Raw genomic sequence first — 19,201 nt, 5'->3', positions numbered from 1 at the left:
TTTACTCTGACATTTTCATAAAATACTGCTGAAGTCTTTGTGCATGAATCGCAAAATCTTCTGCATTTTTTATTAAATTGGACTACTGGCCACATTGCCAAAAGTAGCCATTTTATCTTCTTGTTTTCTTTACTGTCATATACTCTGTGCTCTCTTATCCATGTTGTTTGTGCCACGAACAAAAAAGTAAGTACAAGAATCATTTGGTGATTCTTGTAAAAAAAAAAAAGGAAAAMAAAAAACCCAAACTCACTTTACTGAGTTATAAGACAAAGCTGAAATTATGAAWATAGTTCTTCCTAGGAACCTTTCAAGAATAGAAATGCTCTAAAAGTTTAAGTAATAGCAAATGCTTTGCTGACATGGTGAACATATTATGCCTCAGTTTGGGCGTGCCACCAGCTATTCATTCTTTTTGCTCTCTCTTTTGAAAATGTGCTTCTAAATATTTCTTCTACTATACTTCTACCTGACTATTAAATAGAAAATTTGACCTGATTTGATCATTTTAGGTGCCATTTTTATATTAAGACATTATAGAAAATAAAATATGAAATCTCAGAATGCTTTACCTATATCAGATATGAAGAATTAATGCAATAGCCTGAAATTCCCTTAGATTTTTTAGAATTGCATATACATTTTCTGTACCTTTATCTATCAAAGAGTTTTGTCAGATGATTCCTGCCATTTCTATGCTACTTGCAGCTAACAGGTTTTTTTGGTCCGCTGTTGCAGCTCATGGTGGCTATGGTCTGCTCTGTAGGTAGTGAGCGCAGCTGTTAGGCAGATTGACAGGTAAGCACTACCCGCATTTGGACAGGCCTGGACTGTCACATCAGCCCTTGGAGTGTGTGGTATCTAGCAGGTATTAGAATCATACTGATAAAGTATCTATATTTTACCAATTGCAGATTTCACTGGGATTCAAGTTATGAAAAGATGTTCTAAATCTACCGCTGCCCGTCATTTTTATGTACTATACTTGTTTTTAAATGTATGAATTCAGGACTGAATAATCAGGACTGAGGAAGCACTACAGCTCTTTCAATGTTTTTGGTTTGTAAATTAACTGGTAAAAAAATATACAGTACAATACATGCACCTATAAAGAGGTACACTGTAATGCAATCATCAGGTCGTAATTCTTGATTCTGTGAAAATAAACTCTTTAGCAGAGTTTGCAAATTATAAGAAACATATGCTAACAAAATCTGATTTTCTTCAGCAAACTTTGTCAGTATGTAACATTTTATTAAGTGTTCCTGTCATCTGTTAATTGCTGCTTCTTTTATCCTTATTTTCTTCCTCCACTGCTGTGCTCCTCAGCTCACACATGAACCTCTCTTCCTAAATGAGAATCATGGCATCAACCAAGATTCTTATTTTCTACCTCAGCTAGAACCAGGACTTTCCTCTATCAGAGAATAGTGATTCACAGTGTTGTTATTTGCTTCAGGAAATTAAACCAGATTGTAGCACCCACTCTTCACCACCTTGTCTGGCTTTCTGTTTTCTTTTCTCTTCAAATGCTCTGCACACACTTAGGTGCTCTGGTATTTGAGTATGGCCTTACCTCACAGCTGGCCCTGCTCTGAGCAGGAAAGTAGACTTGATGACCTGAGGTCCTTACCAGCTGAAAGTATCCCATGATCTTGATCCACTTGCTCTCAAAGAAGCAGCACCTGAGAAGTTTGTTCTTTCACTTGCACTCCTATCTTGAATTCTCTCCTTAATCCTGTTTAATATATTGAATAATTTATTCTCTTTGTGTTTCATATAGAATACTTCTTTTCCTCCTTGTAACTCTGTTTGTGTATTGTGTTAAAAGTAATTAAAAATAGTTGCAATCTCATCAAATATTTTATTTTTGATTAATAGTTATAATATCAAAGTAACTTTATCATCCTCTGTCTTTGAAATGGTTGTAACAGAGAAATTACTTTTTAATCCTTCTTTAGTCTCTTTTATATGATATCAACCCATGTTTAATCTTGCACAGTATTAGTTGTAGAATTTATCAGCTTATTCTTCTCTGTGTGCTATAGCTGATTCTAGTCTTCATGACTAACAGAAATGTGAGACTGTGATATTTAAGTCTGTTTATCATAATGACCATATTTCATGACAATTTTTTTGAAAAGTATAAGAATTGAATGCTTGAATTTTATATTTGAGTATCTTTAAGTTGTAACTAGAATAGAACAGGAGGATCTCAAGCTACTGGTTACTTCCAGATTTTTGTAATATTGATGTTCTGTTGCAAAGAGATCTTAGCTCTGTGCTTTCATTCTGAGCCTTAATCTGATTTAGTGAAACATATAGTAGGCTGGATTAAATCTGATCATGATATAACCTATGAATCTGTGACTAAGCAAAACCTTCAAAATTAAATTTAACTGTGAATATATTAAATTAGAATATTGAATCTGAAGGGAAGAAAAATGCACTTGGGACATACAATATGGACATGCTTAAAGCAGCATCAGCATTACCTTTAGAACAAGGTTGTATATAAGCTCTCAAATGTTACYGTTTTGAAAGAAGCAGTAAATATCTTTTTTTGGTGGAATTYAACAGCCTGCTTTCAGCAGTCTCCTTTTGCTAGTAGGACTAGAGAAGAGCCCAGAGAATCAAATCTGTCAAAAAACATTAAAAGTACATTTTTTGTAATGATTAAAAACCCTACAGCAGTTTAAGATGTGCCCTGCATTTTCCTTTCTCAGTATATGAGGAAAAATGCCTTTTGATTTTACCCTGAAGATTTTTTTTTTCAGGGAAGCAGTTGACAAGACTTCCTAATGTTAAGAATAGTTGTTAGTAAGAAAATCAGGTATGTTAAGAGACAACCCAGTAAGAGTGTTCATTAATGAATCATTGTCTTTATTAAAAAAAATCTGTTTTTAGTAGCATTTCATTATGTAGCTAGAGGAACTGGGAATGATCATTTTTCCCTATGGGATAGTTTTCTGTCAAGGCTTTATTCTAGTGATCTTAAAAAAAGTTTATAGCTACATTATATGTTATCTCACTGAATATGAGGCACACCCACTCAATACCTATTAACGTGTGTCAAGACAGTCATTCTTGTGGATTTAGTTTTAGTTATTCTTAGGAGCAGGGGAAATAAAACTATCAGTCTATTGACTAAAACATTTCTGTTCTATAATCATCCTTGTGTCCCTTGAAATCAATGGTAATGGTCTTATTGACTTCATTGATTCATTGATCTCCCAAAAGATTTGCTCTCTAGTTTTGTAAGACGACTCCTGTGGTGCTGGCTTAAAACTGTGCTTTAGAGTAGACATAAGGTGGCAGTATTTCATAGCATAAAAGAACCTAATTTCATTATACCAAGTATATTGTTTGAAAAAACAATTGAATTCACATAGAACTGGTCGCATTTTTAATAAATAATAGATAGAGTAATAGAGAGAGAAGTAAAATTTTTGTTTTTCCTAAGGATCAGATAAGCAGCATAAAATCTGAAAATGCTTATGCTGCCTACCTGTTGGGGGGCAGCGCCATATGTACTGCTCTTTCAGTGGAAAAGAGATGGAAGCATTTATTGTTTTAGTTATGCTGTAATGATTTAATTCTAATTCTTTCTCTGTTCGTGATTAACACTTCATTTCCAGTTTAAATTTTATTGCTAATGAAGCTTAATTTAAGCTCTGTTTCTGTAATTGTAATCATATCTGGATTTTAGTCCATATTTGGCTAGTGTTAGTTTTCATAGACTGATTAAATCTTGTATCACATTTTTGGAGAAATATACAGAAACAGAATGCCCAATGACTTCTGCCTCCTGTAGCACTGTCCAATATTGAGTTAAATTTGTAAATACGTTGTTATCAAATTTCATATATGACGTAGTACGGTTAAACTTATCTACATAATGGGGCTGACACATGATAACGATGCCGTTCTTAATGTAAGTTGACCTTTCAGATGCAGTTCTGCTCCACTTCTGTCAGAATCATGATGTTCTCATCCTAACTCTTATCATGCAGTGTGGCTTTGCTGCTAAGTGCGGAGGTGATTCCTCTCTGTCGTGATAGAGAGCTGCTTTTGCAGGATTTCTGATTTCACCTCAAGACAGAAAACAGAATTTGCCTCTAACACATGGCCCTGTACTTGTGCTCCAGCACCCTTCACAGCAGTGAAACCTGGACATTACGTTTGCTGCTAAAACCAAATTCTTACTCACAAAGGAATGCTGCATTGTAAGATAAAGAAAAAAGAAAAATGCACAAATGAAAATGATGCATAGCCAATCCTTTTCTGTTAAAAAGAAATCTCTCGTAAGAGGATGATCATCCGTCCTTGTACGATGAACAGGAAGTATGGGTATAACTGAAAAGATTTTGTTGTCGTTGCTGTAATGTATTAAGCTTAAGTAAATGTCAACCTTCCCATCAGTTTCTACAGGTCTTTGTCCACTATCAATCAGACATGAAAAAAATGAGTGTTTGAAAAAAATATCCTCTTTCTGAATAGCTGTAGTTAGTTATTCCAATTTAAAAAAATACTACAGGATTGACTGCAAAAGCTTTTTTGGATCAGAAAACTGCAGCAGCAATATCTTGCTTGCATAATGCCATGAAAAAAAAAAGATATTTCAAAAATGAAATTTAATAGTAAATAAATGTAAGTACTTTTGCTGCTTTGTAATACAAAGATTCTCTTTTAGTATCGTTAGATAGTTTGTTTCATTACCARCTTTGAACAGAAATAAGGCACTTCCTAGCCCAAGCAGAAGTCATGATATGATAAGGAGTTAAAATACCTCATTGAACAGCTATCAGTAGTTGTTATAATCTGATTTTTTTTTTAAGCAGATCTTAGCCTCACATTTGTTTTGTATTTCTGGAAGATGTGAGCTAGAAAGTATTAGTGTTTCCTAGATGTACAAGAAAAGGGATTCTAAAGCACCTGCCTTTTTTTTGAGGCAGGGGGAAACCTTTACACAATTTGATGGTAGCAGTTGCTTGTTATCTTAAGATAGAGAAGTTTGTAATCTTCATTTGTAAACTGAGACCACAGAGATAAACACTGAAAATCCTGGAAAAAACAGAAGAGGATTATTAGACATTTGCTCTTACTTTCAACCTCTCTGCAGACTCAGGAATAAGCAGATGGAAAGAATAACTGAACAAAATGAGCRTGCATCTGATGTTTGAGCCCTCCTCCAGCACTTTTTATGTACATAACCAGAAGTCACTCAAGCAGCTGCAGCACATTAGTTCCAATAGTTTAACAGGCAGCTTTATAGCTCCGACAAAGGCTGTGCTAGGCAGTTTCTTCCTCCCATGCTCACTTGCTATGATAGCTAGTAAGTGATCTTTGGCAACAGGATTGTGAGAGGAGTGGTAATGTTTAATAGGTCTCTGCGGAGGAGTTAGCTTGCTTTTTTCTTTGCAGATTGCTATCTAAACGAGAGACGCTGAGGACACCATGTTGAAAGCAGAATAGGCTGAGCTTGAGTTGAAGCTCTGCATGCTTCTTTCAAATTGATTTAGAAAGAAAATATTTTAAGCAGTCAAACTAGTATTAGATTGTATTAGATCTTAGTAACAAACTTGAGAAAAACATGGCTCAGCAGACAAGTCCAGACACCTTGACTGTTCCTGAAGTAGATAATTCACATTGTCAAAATCCATGGTTAAATGAAGATCTTGTGAAGACCCTGAGGGAAAACCTGTTGCAACATGGAAAACTCAGGACATCTAGGAAGTCTTCATCTGCTTCTCCCCGGTTATCTCCAGTTATTTCTCCTCGAAATTCTCCGAGGCTTTTACGCAGGATGCTTTTGAATAGCAACATACCAAAGCAGCGGCGTTTCACCGTGGCACATACCTGGTAAGCACTGAACAGGTTGTCATGAAATGTCAGGCTTACTGTTCTTTACAGAGCATTGCTGTCAGTGCTTATATTTGTTTCTTTAATCTCAGAGTGAATCCCTCAGATTGAGAGAGAGAGTTTTAATAGTTCTAATTTGTCATTCAAATTAATTTCAGAACTGAAGTTTAATATAGTAAGTTATGTTCGAGATGTAAGGTATAAACATATCTACTTTTACAAAAACTATTTTGTTTTCTCTGATTTCTTAGGTAATTGACCCCTTTTCCCCCTCTCCCCCTAGAAACTCAAACAGGAGTCTTAGGAAGGCCTTGTACTTATTTGATTCTGTGCTGTTCAGACCAGAGTGAGTGAGCAGAGATTTTTTTTTTCTTTCTTTTTTTCAGGTCAATTTGTGGCCCCTTTGCCCTCAAACTCAAAAACTTAAAACATAGGTTTGTTTATTTTTTTAATAGAGCTCAAATTAAGAAGGACAAGATAGAGAAGAATGGATGGAAATAGATATTGTATATGAAATAGTGATTTTAATTAAAACTGTCACTAGAATAAAGAGAGGAAAGGCAGAAATGGATCCCTGTGTTAACTGTTTCACTCAYGCTTCATTTTTATTACTGGATCATTTCTGAGGCATGTGTTTTTGAGCAAATTTATGAAAGATATTCATTTTCTTACAAACATCTTCTGTAAAACAGCATCATAATTTCATTACTCGACTTACTCTTTTCAAAATGATGCATATGAGATTACTGTAACTCAACAATAGACTCGTATTTGCTTTGATGGTCCTGATATCTTTACATGCTCTATTCCTTCTTTCTTGTGAGATTTTCCTTTATTTATTTTTCAAAGAAAAATCTTATTTAAAGAAAGGCAAGTAAAAAATGCTCAGTGAAAAGAAGTCTTGTATTCTAAGCAGTGAATGGATTTATTTCTATTTAAGTTGATTTGCATTTGAAATTAGATTTATATTGCAGCTATGTGGCAGGTATAAACCCTGTATGTGCATTGCAGATTGTTTATGTGTGCCTAAATTGTTAATATTTGTGTATCTGTAGCCAGAATGTATTTGTATACTGTGTATGTGAAAATCTAGTAGAGGATGCATTTGCTAGGCAAATGGTAATAGAAATTTAGGGATTAATCAGTGATACAAAAATGAATATGTATGCAGCATAATAAATAAGAAACAGCAGAGGAGGATGTCTAGGGTAAGCATGTGAGTGAAGTGTTTGGGTACATCACCAAGAAAAAAAATGAACCAAAGACAAACATATTAATTTATAGTGTGTCAAAATGTAATAGCAAAAAAATCAAAAGAACTGCTGTTATTCAAAGTACTAATTTTAGACCTGTTTTAGAGTAAAAGGCTCCCCTTTCATAGAATAATACTGTTATATTTTGAAAAGGATGGGAMAACAAATATGCCTTTATACCTAAGGAATATTTGTTTTGAAACTTGTGCCTTTAAGTAACTGTGTGCGTAACAGAACTGAATGAAATTAGGAGATTTCATTTTCACTTCAGAATTATGCACGAACCCCAACAATATTAAGGACTTCCAACCATTGGTCTTTACTGAATAATCTGTATACTAGTGAGAGCATGTAGGATAAAAAATTAGTTCAGGCAAAATGGTTTTACATTGTAAGATGAAAATAAATAAAAACTTGTCAAAAATCTACAGAGAAAATTATCAATTATGATTAGGTGTGTAATATAACAGTTATTGTAGACTGTTTAAGAAGACAGCAAAAGTAAGCATATTAAAAGGGGCAATGATGAAGCAGACAAGCAGGTCTGGGAAACATTAAAGGGCCAAGGTTGGCACAGGATTAAAAGGTGGAATATTGTTTAATCACCCTTCCTCAAGTAAGCTTCAGGAAGTTTTGAGTTTGGTTAGTGCCATTTTCAGCGTCACCTGGAGATTAGGAAATGTTTATTTTTATCTGAATGTGTGAAGTACTAAACCTGTAAAATACTGATGCTGAACAATTCGTACTTATTTCTAAGTGGTTTGTGCTTTTTTCTTTTTTTTTCTTTTTTTTTTTTCCTTAATGAAAAGAGAAGTGGAGAGCTGAGCAGAAATAGAATAAGTAACTGAGAACTTGCAGAGAGGAATAGCGTTTCAGAAGTGGAGTTGGAGGGGAAAAGCCAAAAGACTTAAGCAGCTAATCACATTTACTGTCAGATGAAGGGAAGAAGCAGCAGAAACACAACTGTGTGCCTCCAAAATCTATTTCTTGCCAAATCCTATCAAGTCCGTAGCTACTGATATCTCTTCAGATGGCTGACTATTTAGAAAACTGAGATGCCTTGTAACGGACAAGTGGTTTCTAGATCCTTTGGCTTTGTAGACCRTATGGTGGTCTTAATCTCGTGTCTATATCATCTGTTTTAAATGGCTTGCAGGAAGAATGATATTTGGAGTATGGAATAGTTGTAAGTTTGTTCCCAAATGCTGTATCTTGGTGGAACTGTACTGGTTTGAGTACATAAAGATTGTTCCTCTATAGTTACGATACTTTCTGTATGTACTCTAATTTTCTAGTTTTTCTGATTTTATCTGGTGTATAGTTTTAGAACAGTAGTTAAATTCATTGTCTATGCATCTTGTGCAGTCCATCCTTCATGCATACATAAAAACTTTTAAAGTCATGTGACAAACTCATTCCAACCACTAGTGAGTTAAAATGCCATTTGTGTAATATTAAGTCCTCTCTGGCTTTTTAAAATACTATTTTTCTTTGAAASATTTCTGGGGAATTTGATAGTGCTGAAGGGAAAACAGCAGAAGCCTCAAGTTTTGAAAGCTATTACAAAGTAGGGCAGCTGCGCACTGTCCCATTGGTGTGAAATGCACCAAAATTGTCCAGTTAAGCTTAACAAACACCCATTAAGTGGTGGACTGAGTCTGAATTTGTCCAAGACATCATGGACCTTGCAATTAAAGCATCAATGCAGCCTTTCATAAGGCCCGGCGATCTGCCCCGGAAATGGAACAGGATGCAAAACCGTTGATCCCAAAATGAATCCACTTTACCATGACACTATTTTATATCCTGTCACATGATTAAAGAAGCTTACATTTTTAGTCATATGGCAGGAAGATTTGGCACTGCATATATGGCCTGGTTGTGAGCTGTTAAAACACCTTTTTTTCTTTTTGTTGTATGATGGGGTTATTTAATCATATGATGCAATGTTCATAGATGCATCCATTTACAGAATGGGGAGATGGCATGTTATATAAAAGGCACGTGATTACTTCTGATTTGGGGGAAAAAAAAAGTGGATGCAGTATGCAAACCTTTAAGTCTTCTGTAAGAAGACTTACGATCCACCTTTCCAGAGAAGTTTAAGTGTTGTATTTTATGAAAGCTACATCATGCATAAAAATTGTCATGAAAATTATGCCCAAATTGGGTCACCTTTGAGTGCTTAAAAAGATGGTGGAGCCATTTATTTAAATCTGTTTTTCTTTACCAGTTTTATTCAGGAATGCATGACTTGAACAATGGATATTTCTTTGGTTTTGTTTTTTATGGGARGTTTCCAAGCACTGTGTTCAGAAAGAAAGTTTTATATCTTTAATTTTGGTTATGAAAGTGTAACAGAAAACTTCYTGATGTTTTTTTCCACTTGGATTTCATCACTGACCATTAGCTTTGACATTTTATGTGAGTCCTTCTCCCCTTTCCTTTCCTCTCTATCTCCTTCTCCTCCTGCCACCCACAGGTGACAGAGAGGCTTTCAGATTGCTTATGTTAAGGTTTTAGTAGAGGGAAAAGATGCTGCATTAACAGTGAGTTGAAGTAAAAAGGTGTAAATATTGGAGTAGCATAGGATCTTGATTTACGACAGAGAAATTTCTGAAAAACTTCATTTCAGAGCAGCAGAATAGCTGGTCTTGCCTATAAATGTGAAACCAAAACTAACAACTCATCTTGAACGTTGTCAGTCTACGATAGGACAGCAGCATAACAACTGAAAAGCACAAAGCCTTTCAAAGCTGTGCGGTCAGGACTTCAAACATACTTCAGCAGAAACAGCTCGACTTCCCCAGAAATCTGCATTATATCAACTTACTGCTTAAAACAAAAATAACTGTAATCCTTTAAGATATGTTCAATATAATGACACCGCAGCTCACATTACAATCAGCCATGGGCAAGATAAATGAACTTTTCTGGTGWGTGTTGGACAGGTTGAGTTGCCTTGCTCTCCTGGCTGCCTCTCTGTGTGCCTTCCCGTGCCCCAGCCCGGTTCGCGTGAGAGGTGGTTAGGGTGGGAGGTGGGTCCTGGGGGACGGGGCAGGAGGGGCAGATGTGACAGCTCCCCAGCTGGGCGAGCAGCTGATCTGTGGCACCTGCGTAACAGTCTGTGGAATGATGTTTAGACACTTTGCATCATACGACTTTAGTAACTCCTGTGGGAAGTCAGCTTTCTTYTATTCTCCATGAAAAACTCTTACCTGTAGGAAAGGAATGAGAAGCATGAAGTTATTAAATATTTGGAGCAGGATAGCAAGGCCACTGACACAYAGCAAATAAATTACATCTATTTAATAGAAAATACAAGGTCAAGGCATGCATGTGCTCTCTTTTTAGTATTTGTTGCCTTAATATTTCCCTGTGAACACAAAATGTTCAGTCAGTTTTCCTGCTGTAGATAATTTTGGACCGACTATTTTATGCCTCTGATTTTTTTTGATGTTTTCAGATACTGCTGGTAATGATATATGGCATTCTTTAATATGATAAAATTTGGGTTTGTTATAATTCATAATTCAGTTACTTATATTTTCTCTTTTGGGGCTCATTAAAATGTAGTAAATATTTTSCATTTTGTGTTTTTGTTCTTTAGACTTGTTTTTTAACATGAGCTCCCAAACCTAAACTTTTACTATAATTATTGACTGTAAGAATACAAGTATGTACTCAGTTATATACAGTACTTTCCTCTGAATTCAACCAACCTTTGTCCCCACCCATAGTAAATATTTTTACATTGACTTTGGCTCTTGGATACGAAAATGATAGATGCCTTAGAAGTAGTTGAGGCAGATATGGGTAGGGTGTGCCATTGTGAGCTTTAGGAATGCAGCTGACATAAGGGTATTGATAAACTCAGGTCTATGTTTATTTTATATTGCACAATATCTTTTTATGCGCTTTTAGCACTAATTACAAAAACCTACAAAACCTTAAGCTGTCAGTCATAAATATGCTGCTATTCCACAGCCTAACTTCTTGCTGTGGTTCTACATTTCTGGATTCACACTATTCTAAAACAATGCTAAGCTATGCAGAAACTACACCAAACTGAAATTGTAGGCTTTTCTTCACTACACCTTCTGATTTTCAAATATATTTTCTTCAAAGACCTTTAACGCATATGTGTGTTTTCTTCTCCTTCCTTGCTGTTCTGTGCTTCTCAGGGAACTAAGTAGCTACAGTTTGTAATATGAAAAGCATTCCAAAAGGAAGCTCCATCAAAGCAGAGAGGGATGATAACTACCCTAAGAACCATAAGAAAGGGTAGGGTTTCTGAACAGCATATACTCCATACTAACAACTCACAGATTCTAGCGAGTCATATGGAGTAGTTCAAACTTCAGTGAAAAAAACTTTGAGTTTTTTATAAATATTTCAAAGAGCAGCTAGATTGCAGCATATTTTCTTAATTTAATGAGATGCATGTACTCATAAGATTAAAGGCAATGTTTAATCAGGTTACAGATGCAACAATTTAATTAACAATAATGTCCCTTTGGAACTATTAAAATGAAATATACAGCTTTGGAAGAGACGATTATTGRAGTGAGATGAAGATCAGAGTTGGACATTTGCAGATGTGACCTTGTTTCTGTTGAATTAAGAAAATAAAATAGCCTTTTTCTGTGTCTCAGAAATCTAATTTATCTGAGTTTCACCTACAACTTGTTTTTTAAAACCCCAGTTACAGTCATACTTCATAAATCAGCTGACCAAATATTAATGAAAAATAGAAGCAAGATATCACCTGACATATTACAGAGGACTGTCTTCCAGTGGTTCTCAGAGTTTTTAGGTTGAGTTACTATACTCTTTTTCTGGAATGGTTTGGGATCCATTCTTCCTGTATTTTAATGATATACATAAAATATGCATAAATTATTCCCAGGAAATAATTTAATTGTCAGTATTCTTGCAGAAATGTATTCCAAATACATAGGATAACTCAATTCACACATCCACTCTTTCTTAAAATTCTGTAAGGGAAATGTGTATATACAAATAGGAAATAAGCTTGCAAAGACAGTGTGCCTGTATGTATATGTTTGTGTCTGGGTACGTATATGCCTCTGTTATCGCAGGGGCACAGAATAAGCTAGGGGGACATGATGCTATCTGATATTTGGAGAGCTGCTTGCAATATGCTGAGGGTGTTGCACAATGATGTTAACTACTGATGRCTTCATTTACTGGAGAGAAAATAATAGTGTTTCTCCACAGCTCAAAGCTGAGGAGGGAGAGAGGAAGGCAGAGTCCATTTTGCCYGTTTTGCCTTCCTAAAGAAGGAAGAGGCAAAGATTCTGCCAAAGAGCACTGTCCCAGAGGGGGATTTTGTGTTAGAGCAGAGCTCCTGGTGTCAGGAAGGAACCCCGAAAACCCCTTCGTAATGATCAGTCTTCATTTTACAAAACAGTAATAAATATAATAAAAACAAATACATGAGTAAGGAAGAAAAATATGAAGCAGGAAKAAGAGTGAGTTTGTCCTGATAGTTCTGTTAGCACCGAATCACCCTGATTTTAGTTGCTGATTTGAACCAGATGTTCCATTTTCTTTTAGAGCAGGAACAGTTGCATCTGTCCTGTCCTGTCCTTCCAAAGGAAAATGTATGTCAACCATTTTGACTAAGTCCTTCTGTCTTGTGGATGACCTTCTTGCCTTGTAGATCTTATGTTACTTTGTAAGTATTAAAACCTGAAGTGCTTTGGTTAGACCGTGGTATTGTCTGGTCCATTGTTTTTCATGGCCTCTTCTGGGCTGGACAAAATTTAGTAGAAATTCTGGGTAATTTAAGGGAAATGGAACTGAGTTTCTAGTTCTGCCTTTGTTTAATAATTACCTCATAAAAACAAGTAAGTGCTTTGCAAGAGCACTTTTGCATCCCCAAACTTTGTTTATATATATTATAGTATCATATTGCATGCTATTATATACAGTTTCAAATGTTTTAACTATTATAGCTTTCTAACATCATAAATTCTGTTTGATTTCCTTAAGTTTCTTTTTTTTTTTTCCTTTTTAATGATTTACAAAACGCTTCAGTAGTTTCTGTAGAGCAATTTTATTAATTTATAGCTTGACCACCTAGGAAGCCTATTAGGCTCAAGTAATCTTCCATGTTGCTTCTTGCTGGATTGTTCTGATTGCATTTTACAAACTCCTTGTTATCTTCGCCTCTGTTTTGCATGTGTGAATTTGTTTTTGGTTTGGTAACACATCTATTTGTTTTTGCCCAAGCCTTAGCAGTCTTACCTAGGTTTGTTCTGCAGTTTGACACATCTTCAATGCTTTCATTCTAGTTGAAATTGGTGAGGCTTTCTCTCTGTTTTGAATCTCAGCACTTCACTGTAATTTGGGCCTAAACTAAGGATTTCACAAGTGTACTATAGTTGCATATATTTGACTTCAAAGTTTCAAATCTGTTATAAAAGCTCCAGAAGTTTTGTTCTGTTTTTATATTTTGTAGTAATTTGTATCTCTTAAGAGGTGCATTTCTTCTGGGAATACATATTCTTGCAGCTTTAGCATAGCCTGATAATTATCTGGCTTTTCCTTTTTTACATTCTTGGAGAGCTTCAGCTTGTTTGAGATTTGTAGTTATGTTGTAAGAGCTTGTTACAACAACAGATAAGCTAACATTAAGTAAGAAAGAAGAATGAGAGCGGGATCCGGGCATCTCCCACAGTCAGGCTGCCAGTCCCACAAAGAGCAAGTGTTACCCAGAACCAGCAAGTTCTACCATGCTGAAGTGCTACCTGCTGCCTGTCTTCTGACTTACTCGAACAGTGCAAAAAACTGTACTACTCGAAGGCTGACCTCTGTCCTGACCTGGTCTTAGGACCAGCTTCTATCTGGGGCAAGTAACGTACTTAGCTGGGCTCTGTCTGCAGTAGAATATGGTCACTCAGTTGTGATGGGATGTGCTGCCAGATATTTCCTTCCAGTCATGCCCAGCTAATGTCTGTTCTTGGTCACCAGGTGGTAATAACAGCATCTCCCCTCAGTGCAAAATTTTAGGTGATAGCCTTATAGAACATCTACTGTTTTATATTTTGTGAATCAGTCCATTTAATGCATTTCCAGTGGGTTTACTTCATCTTTTCTAAATCCTGAAAATTCAGAAATTCAGCAAGCAGTTGAACACACTTTCTGCATTAGAGGTGGCATGACACTACATATAAGCAAGTGCTGATCTTCTTTTCTGGTAATCACACATTCCCCTCTTAGTAAACATTCAATATTTTCTATGGCTTACCCTTCCTTCAGTAAGTCTCTGATCAGATCTTAAAAGAGCACATAAAGAATTGAAGTCCAAAGGAAARGGGGAAAAAAAAAAGGACACTCTTTATGCATGGCTATGGAGAAACACGAGAGAAGGACATACTCTTTGTTTCATTCTTTATTTTTATAGAGAAACATTTGTGGTCATGTATTACATCTATGTGATAATGCTTTAATTGCAATCATTACCTATTAGATTGCAATTCCTATTTCCTTTTAGATTGTCCTTCCCTTAGACAGTGATCGTATCTATTGCACATTCTTCAATGTACCAGATAATCAGCATACAGTAAATACTGTTACAACAGAGAGAACTAATCGATTAGGATTTCACTGTGACAAGTGCTCCACAGGTATACTCCTGACAGAGGTTGATTACTGTAGACTAGTATTCAGAGATTTTATGGGCAATAGAGTGTTTTAGGTAAGCATGGAATACTTTAAGATGTAATGATGTCTGAGAATGCATGATGTGTAATTAAATGTACAATTAGATATATTAGCTTTATGAGCCAGATTGATTTTAGTTGGAATATCCAGGAGCTTTCATAGTGTTCTTTAAGGCATGAATTTACTTTTGGGGCTATCTCTAGATACTGTTACCTTGATAGTTAAGAACTTTTTTGTGTATGAATTAATTGTTTGAATATGACCTGTATATTTTATTGATTTTTATTGTGATTGTGTGATAAATGTGCATCAGCTGAGCCTGAAAAAAAAACTGTTTGTCAGAACAAGTAGCAGCAGCTTGCTAGAGGACTATCCACAAGATGTTTTAAAGAATATTTTGTCTATATATATGCACTTCAAGACTCCAATTTGTCCAAAATTAGGGTAAGACAGCAAATAGGTTTTATCTAGCATAGGGTTTATAAGTAACATATGAGGCATTTCCAGTTCGATCTGAGCAATATACATTTCCACATTAAATAAATCAAAGGAAAAGTAGATATTTATGATGTGGCATTTTAATATCACAACAATTTGTCAGTTACATTCAAACAATTATTTGATTTAATTGAAAATAACCATAAATACAATTTGTAGAAGACACTTATGTACAATCATAGATAACATGTTGTTTTCTTTTGGGGATGACACGGTTCACTGAAAGATGACTCTGGAGGTTAGCTGTTTTATTTTCAGTCTTGCCAAACTCTTGCTGCTTTAAAATCTGCTCTACTTACTTTCATAAATACAATCATAAGCTACCAGATCTAAGTTTTTTGAAAATATTTCCTACCTATTGGACCTGTTCTTATTTTACATATTCACGTGACAGAGATTTAATTCTTAGAAAGAGCTAATTACAGTCTTAGCATGTAGCATTTTACATAATCAAAAAGAAAAATAATGACTTTGTAAATGCATGCTGTCGTGGGAAATAGTCAAAATTGGGTCACATAATTAAATGTGGAAATCCAGCAAGATCACAAAACATATATTAATTAAAAAGCCTAAGAACTGAACTCACAGTGAGCTCTATCGAGCACACACACAAAAAAAATTTACTGCAGAAGAAGTATTTGGAGCTGAAACTATAGTGTTTCTCCAAGTAGGTAGTGCTGGTTTTAGAAGAATGCAGTGTATGTGAAGGAGAGCTAAATTGGATAACCCAGCTGGCAAACTATTTGAGAATAATTTTTTACTTAAATATTAGTTCAATGACTGTGGTCTGGAAACCTGTATGCAGTTCTTCTGTGGTGATTGTATGAAATGTGTGTTTCAGAGAAAGAACTGTTGTCCCTGTGGTCCCATAATAGTTTGTGACATCTGGGGTCGCTGGTATAGAAGCAGCTTTGACAACGYAGAGTCTTTTGTCAGGAATGACTTGCTGAGCTTGTCTTTCATTTTCTGTATATTCTCAGAGCTCTCATGTTCTCTGTACTATATACTGTATTTAATTACATATTCACCTCTAGACAGACCTTACACAATGTAGAGAAATATTTTGTGTCATGTGGCTGTGCCACAAGCTGCTACTTGCATGTCCCAATGCAAAGATCATCGTCAGTCAAAAATAAAAGAAGGAAATTTATTAGGATGTCAAAGCCTTATAAAACAATCTGTCATCATTTGATGKGATACACACAATTGAAACATCATTATTAAAAAATATGAGGAAAGTAAAGACAGGTAAAAGAAAGCATTTTTGGTCTGTAAGTTGTTTTGATAATTTTGTTAGGTATAGGTTTGTGTTATGAACTGCAAGTGTTTAATAGTTGCTTTTTTCACCCACGTTCTTTTGGCAATAAAAGGTTATGCTTCAGAACTCATAGAGGAAGTTTAAACAATATAAACAATCAGGACTTTGAAAAGAAATCCTAACATTGTGAAGGTAACCTTGTTTCTTTACCAAGAGGTGTATATGGTAACTTATGTAAAATCTTATGCTTAAAAAACTTTTCTAAAGTAGACTTCATGAGCTTTGCTGTGAAAAGACTAATTCTTTTACAATTTAAAGAATGGTGTACATTCTGAAACAGATTATATGAAGTGAAAGAAATAAAATATTTCATTGGAAAGATAACTTAATTACCAGCAGATACATTTCCTTCTTTAACTTTAATGCAATCTTCATTTTGAAAACAAAGTTGGTACACAAACTGTGATTTAATTCATTTAGTGATACTTAGACTTTGGACTAGACTTAGCTCATTATATAGATTCCATAAGGGTAGCTGATATTGAATGACTTCACAAAATTAACTCCAAACATCTAATAATTCTGTGATGGAAGTATCTATTTACTGTAGAGGATTAGAGGATTTTTCCAATGGAAAATCTGCTTAAATATATTACAGTTTGCGGACAGTAAGGTGAAGGCTGTATCAGCAGTGATACTCTGAGAGAGGGAATTCGAGATGAAAGCCTGAAAGAAGCAGGTTAAATGTTTTGGAGAGTTTGAATGCAGATGAACAATCACGTAGGCATAGGAGAACACTATCAGCTACTAGTAATGTACTTTTTGGAACTGAAAGAAGAAATCTGTAGTGAAAAATAGGCTATAATTTCATTTTAATMATGAGACTTCATGTTTTGTTTTATGGGAGTACAGTCTATGGCTGAGGCAACTATGTCAGACATATAGTTCATCCAGTAAATAGACAGTTTCAAATGCGTATTTTACAGAGCCTGTTACACTTCACAGGCACAGAATCTCCTATTTGCACAAGAGCTCTTGCAAGTTTGCCTTATTGTTAACATTCAGGACACTTTAAATAAATTATGAAGCTCTAACAACATTCTTTCAAGCTTTAAATGTCATTATTGCAACAGTTTCTGTCACTAGCTTAGTGGATAATGCTAAATATGTCTAGTTATATGAATATTTTTCATAGTGTTTTTGATGATGTTTATTTCAGCCTATCTAGCTTGACATGAATGATATAATAATAGTTGTTCCAGATCTTGGAGAAAGGATTTTAGCTATTTAGCTACTGATTTTTTTTTTCTCTGGCTTCTAGATTCAGTAACAAGGTTAATGACGACTAATAGAGCAGTCATCACCTAACTGCAGTTTCATTTAGGAGTTGAACTCTGGTGACTTCAGACACCTAGAATAAGTTGTCTTTAGCAGAATCACCATGTGATCCCTTCTCTGGTCTCTTAGAGAATGAGTAATAATAACATCCAAAGGTCMTGCACCACACATCTACTTCAAGCTGTAGAAAGTCAGTATTTATTTAGTGGTGGAAATCTGCATCTCAAGTTCCTATGCAAYGTACATTTCTTTATAAAAATCTGAAGTTTCACTTAGTATAATTACAGTGTAAATTAGTGCAGACGTAGTTTATGAACATGTAAATGCTTCAGGAAACATTATTCAACTTCTAGGCTTTCAGTAAAGTATAAAAGTAACTGTTATGTGGTTCTGGATTCATGGAAGTACTATACTTCCATTATTATTGGTTAGCAGTATATATAGCTAACTGAGCTGAAAGAGGTGAGGTGAGCTTATTTGCTCAATAARCCTGGACTTCCCTGCTCTCCTGTGTGGGTTAACCTGTCTGCTGAGGTGTGCCTTGGTTCTAGACATTCAGGTCCTAAAGCACCCCAGAGGAATTAGAACTTGGTACAAAATCACTTTWAAAAAAATCCCTGTGGCTACTGCTACCTTCTAGTCATTGTCAGCAGCATTAATATTTGARGTTCAGGAGGGCTGGAGAAAAGCAGGTTTTGTAAGGTTGGGGCTTATCTTTCCTATGAAAGTCATCTAATCAAAATCCACTACAACTATCTGAGTCACTTTGTCTTCTTGAAGACTGCCCTTGATATATTGAACAATACAGGTCAAGCACAATATTATAAGTGGCCATCCAATTTCAGATTAATTTAACTGGCACACCATTGTTATTTGCTTAAATTCAGCCAGTCTAAAAAAGTGAAAATAATGACTGTTTCCCTAGCAAGGTCCTCTTCTGCATGTTATTTGCCACCAGTGGCAAGTGAATTTCTCCGTAGTTCCCTAGTAAACTTCTCAATAGCCCTTATACCTGTCCTGACATAGTTACATGATTTACAGTATGTAGAGATTTTGGTACTAATTTGAAGTTATTTTAGCTTTTCAGGAGCTTTGTTGACTGTAAAATAATGGTATTTGAATCCTATTGGATTGTGATTTTAGAGTAGTAAATGACAAAAATATTGGTGGCAGGTTTAAAATAAAATGTAATGTGGCTTAAAAATATTTCTAGCAGTACAAAAAGTAAAATTACTACCACAAAAATTAATACTGCTCAATAACTGATTTCCTTSTTTGCTACTACAAAATAAAACTCCAC

The 19,201-nt window shown here is 35.2% G+C and overlaps 1 protein-coding gene across 2 annotated transcripts in view; it reads left to right on the top strand.

Moving 5' to 3' along the window:
• The window catches only part of PDE4D (phosphodiesterase 4D), a 395,151-nt gene that overhangs the window by 40,967 nt on the left and 334,983 nt on the right, over nucleotides 1-19,201 (top strand). Inside the window, exon 1 of one of the 2 annotated variants that reach the window (XM_085326467.1) lies at nucleotides 5,780-5,862. The exons of the other annotated variant lie outside the window; for it this stretch is intronic. Coding sequence (XP_085182593.1) covers nucleotides 5,807-5,862 — 56 coding nt within the window. The 5' untranslated portion in view covers nucleotides 5,780-5,806. Of the gene's footprint in view, nucleotides 1-5,779; nucleotides 5,863-19,201 lie in introns of those variants that run through there. 2 annotated transcript variants of the gene reach the window in all.

This window comes from Rhea americana, unplaced genomic scaffold, assembly GCF_003343005.1.
Source record: "Rhea americana isolate MKP2758 unplaced genomic scaffold, rheAme1 scaffold_13, whole genome shotgun sequence".
Taxonomy (NCBI): domain Eukaryota; kingdom Metazoa; phylum Chordata; class Aves; order Rheiformes; family Rheidae; genus Rhea; species Rhea americana.
The sequence above is the reverse complement of the archived record's forward strand: the minus strand, read 5'-3'. Positions and strand labels throughout refer to the sequence as shown.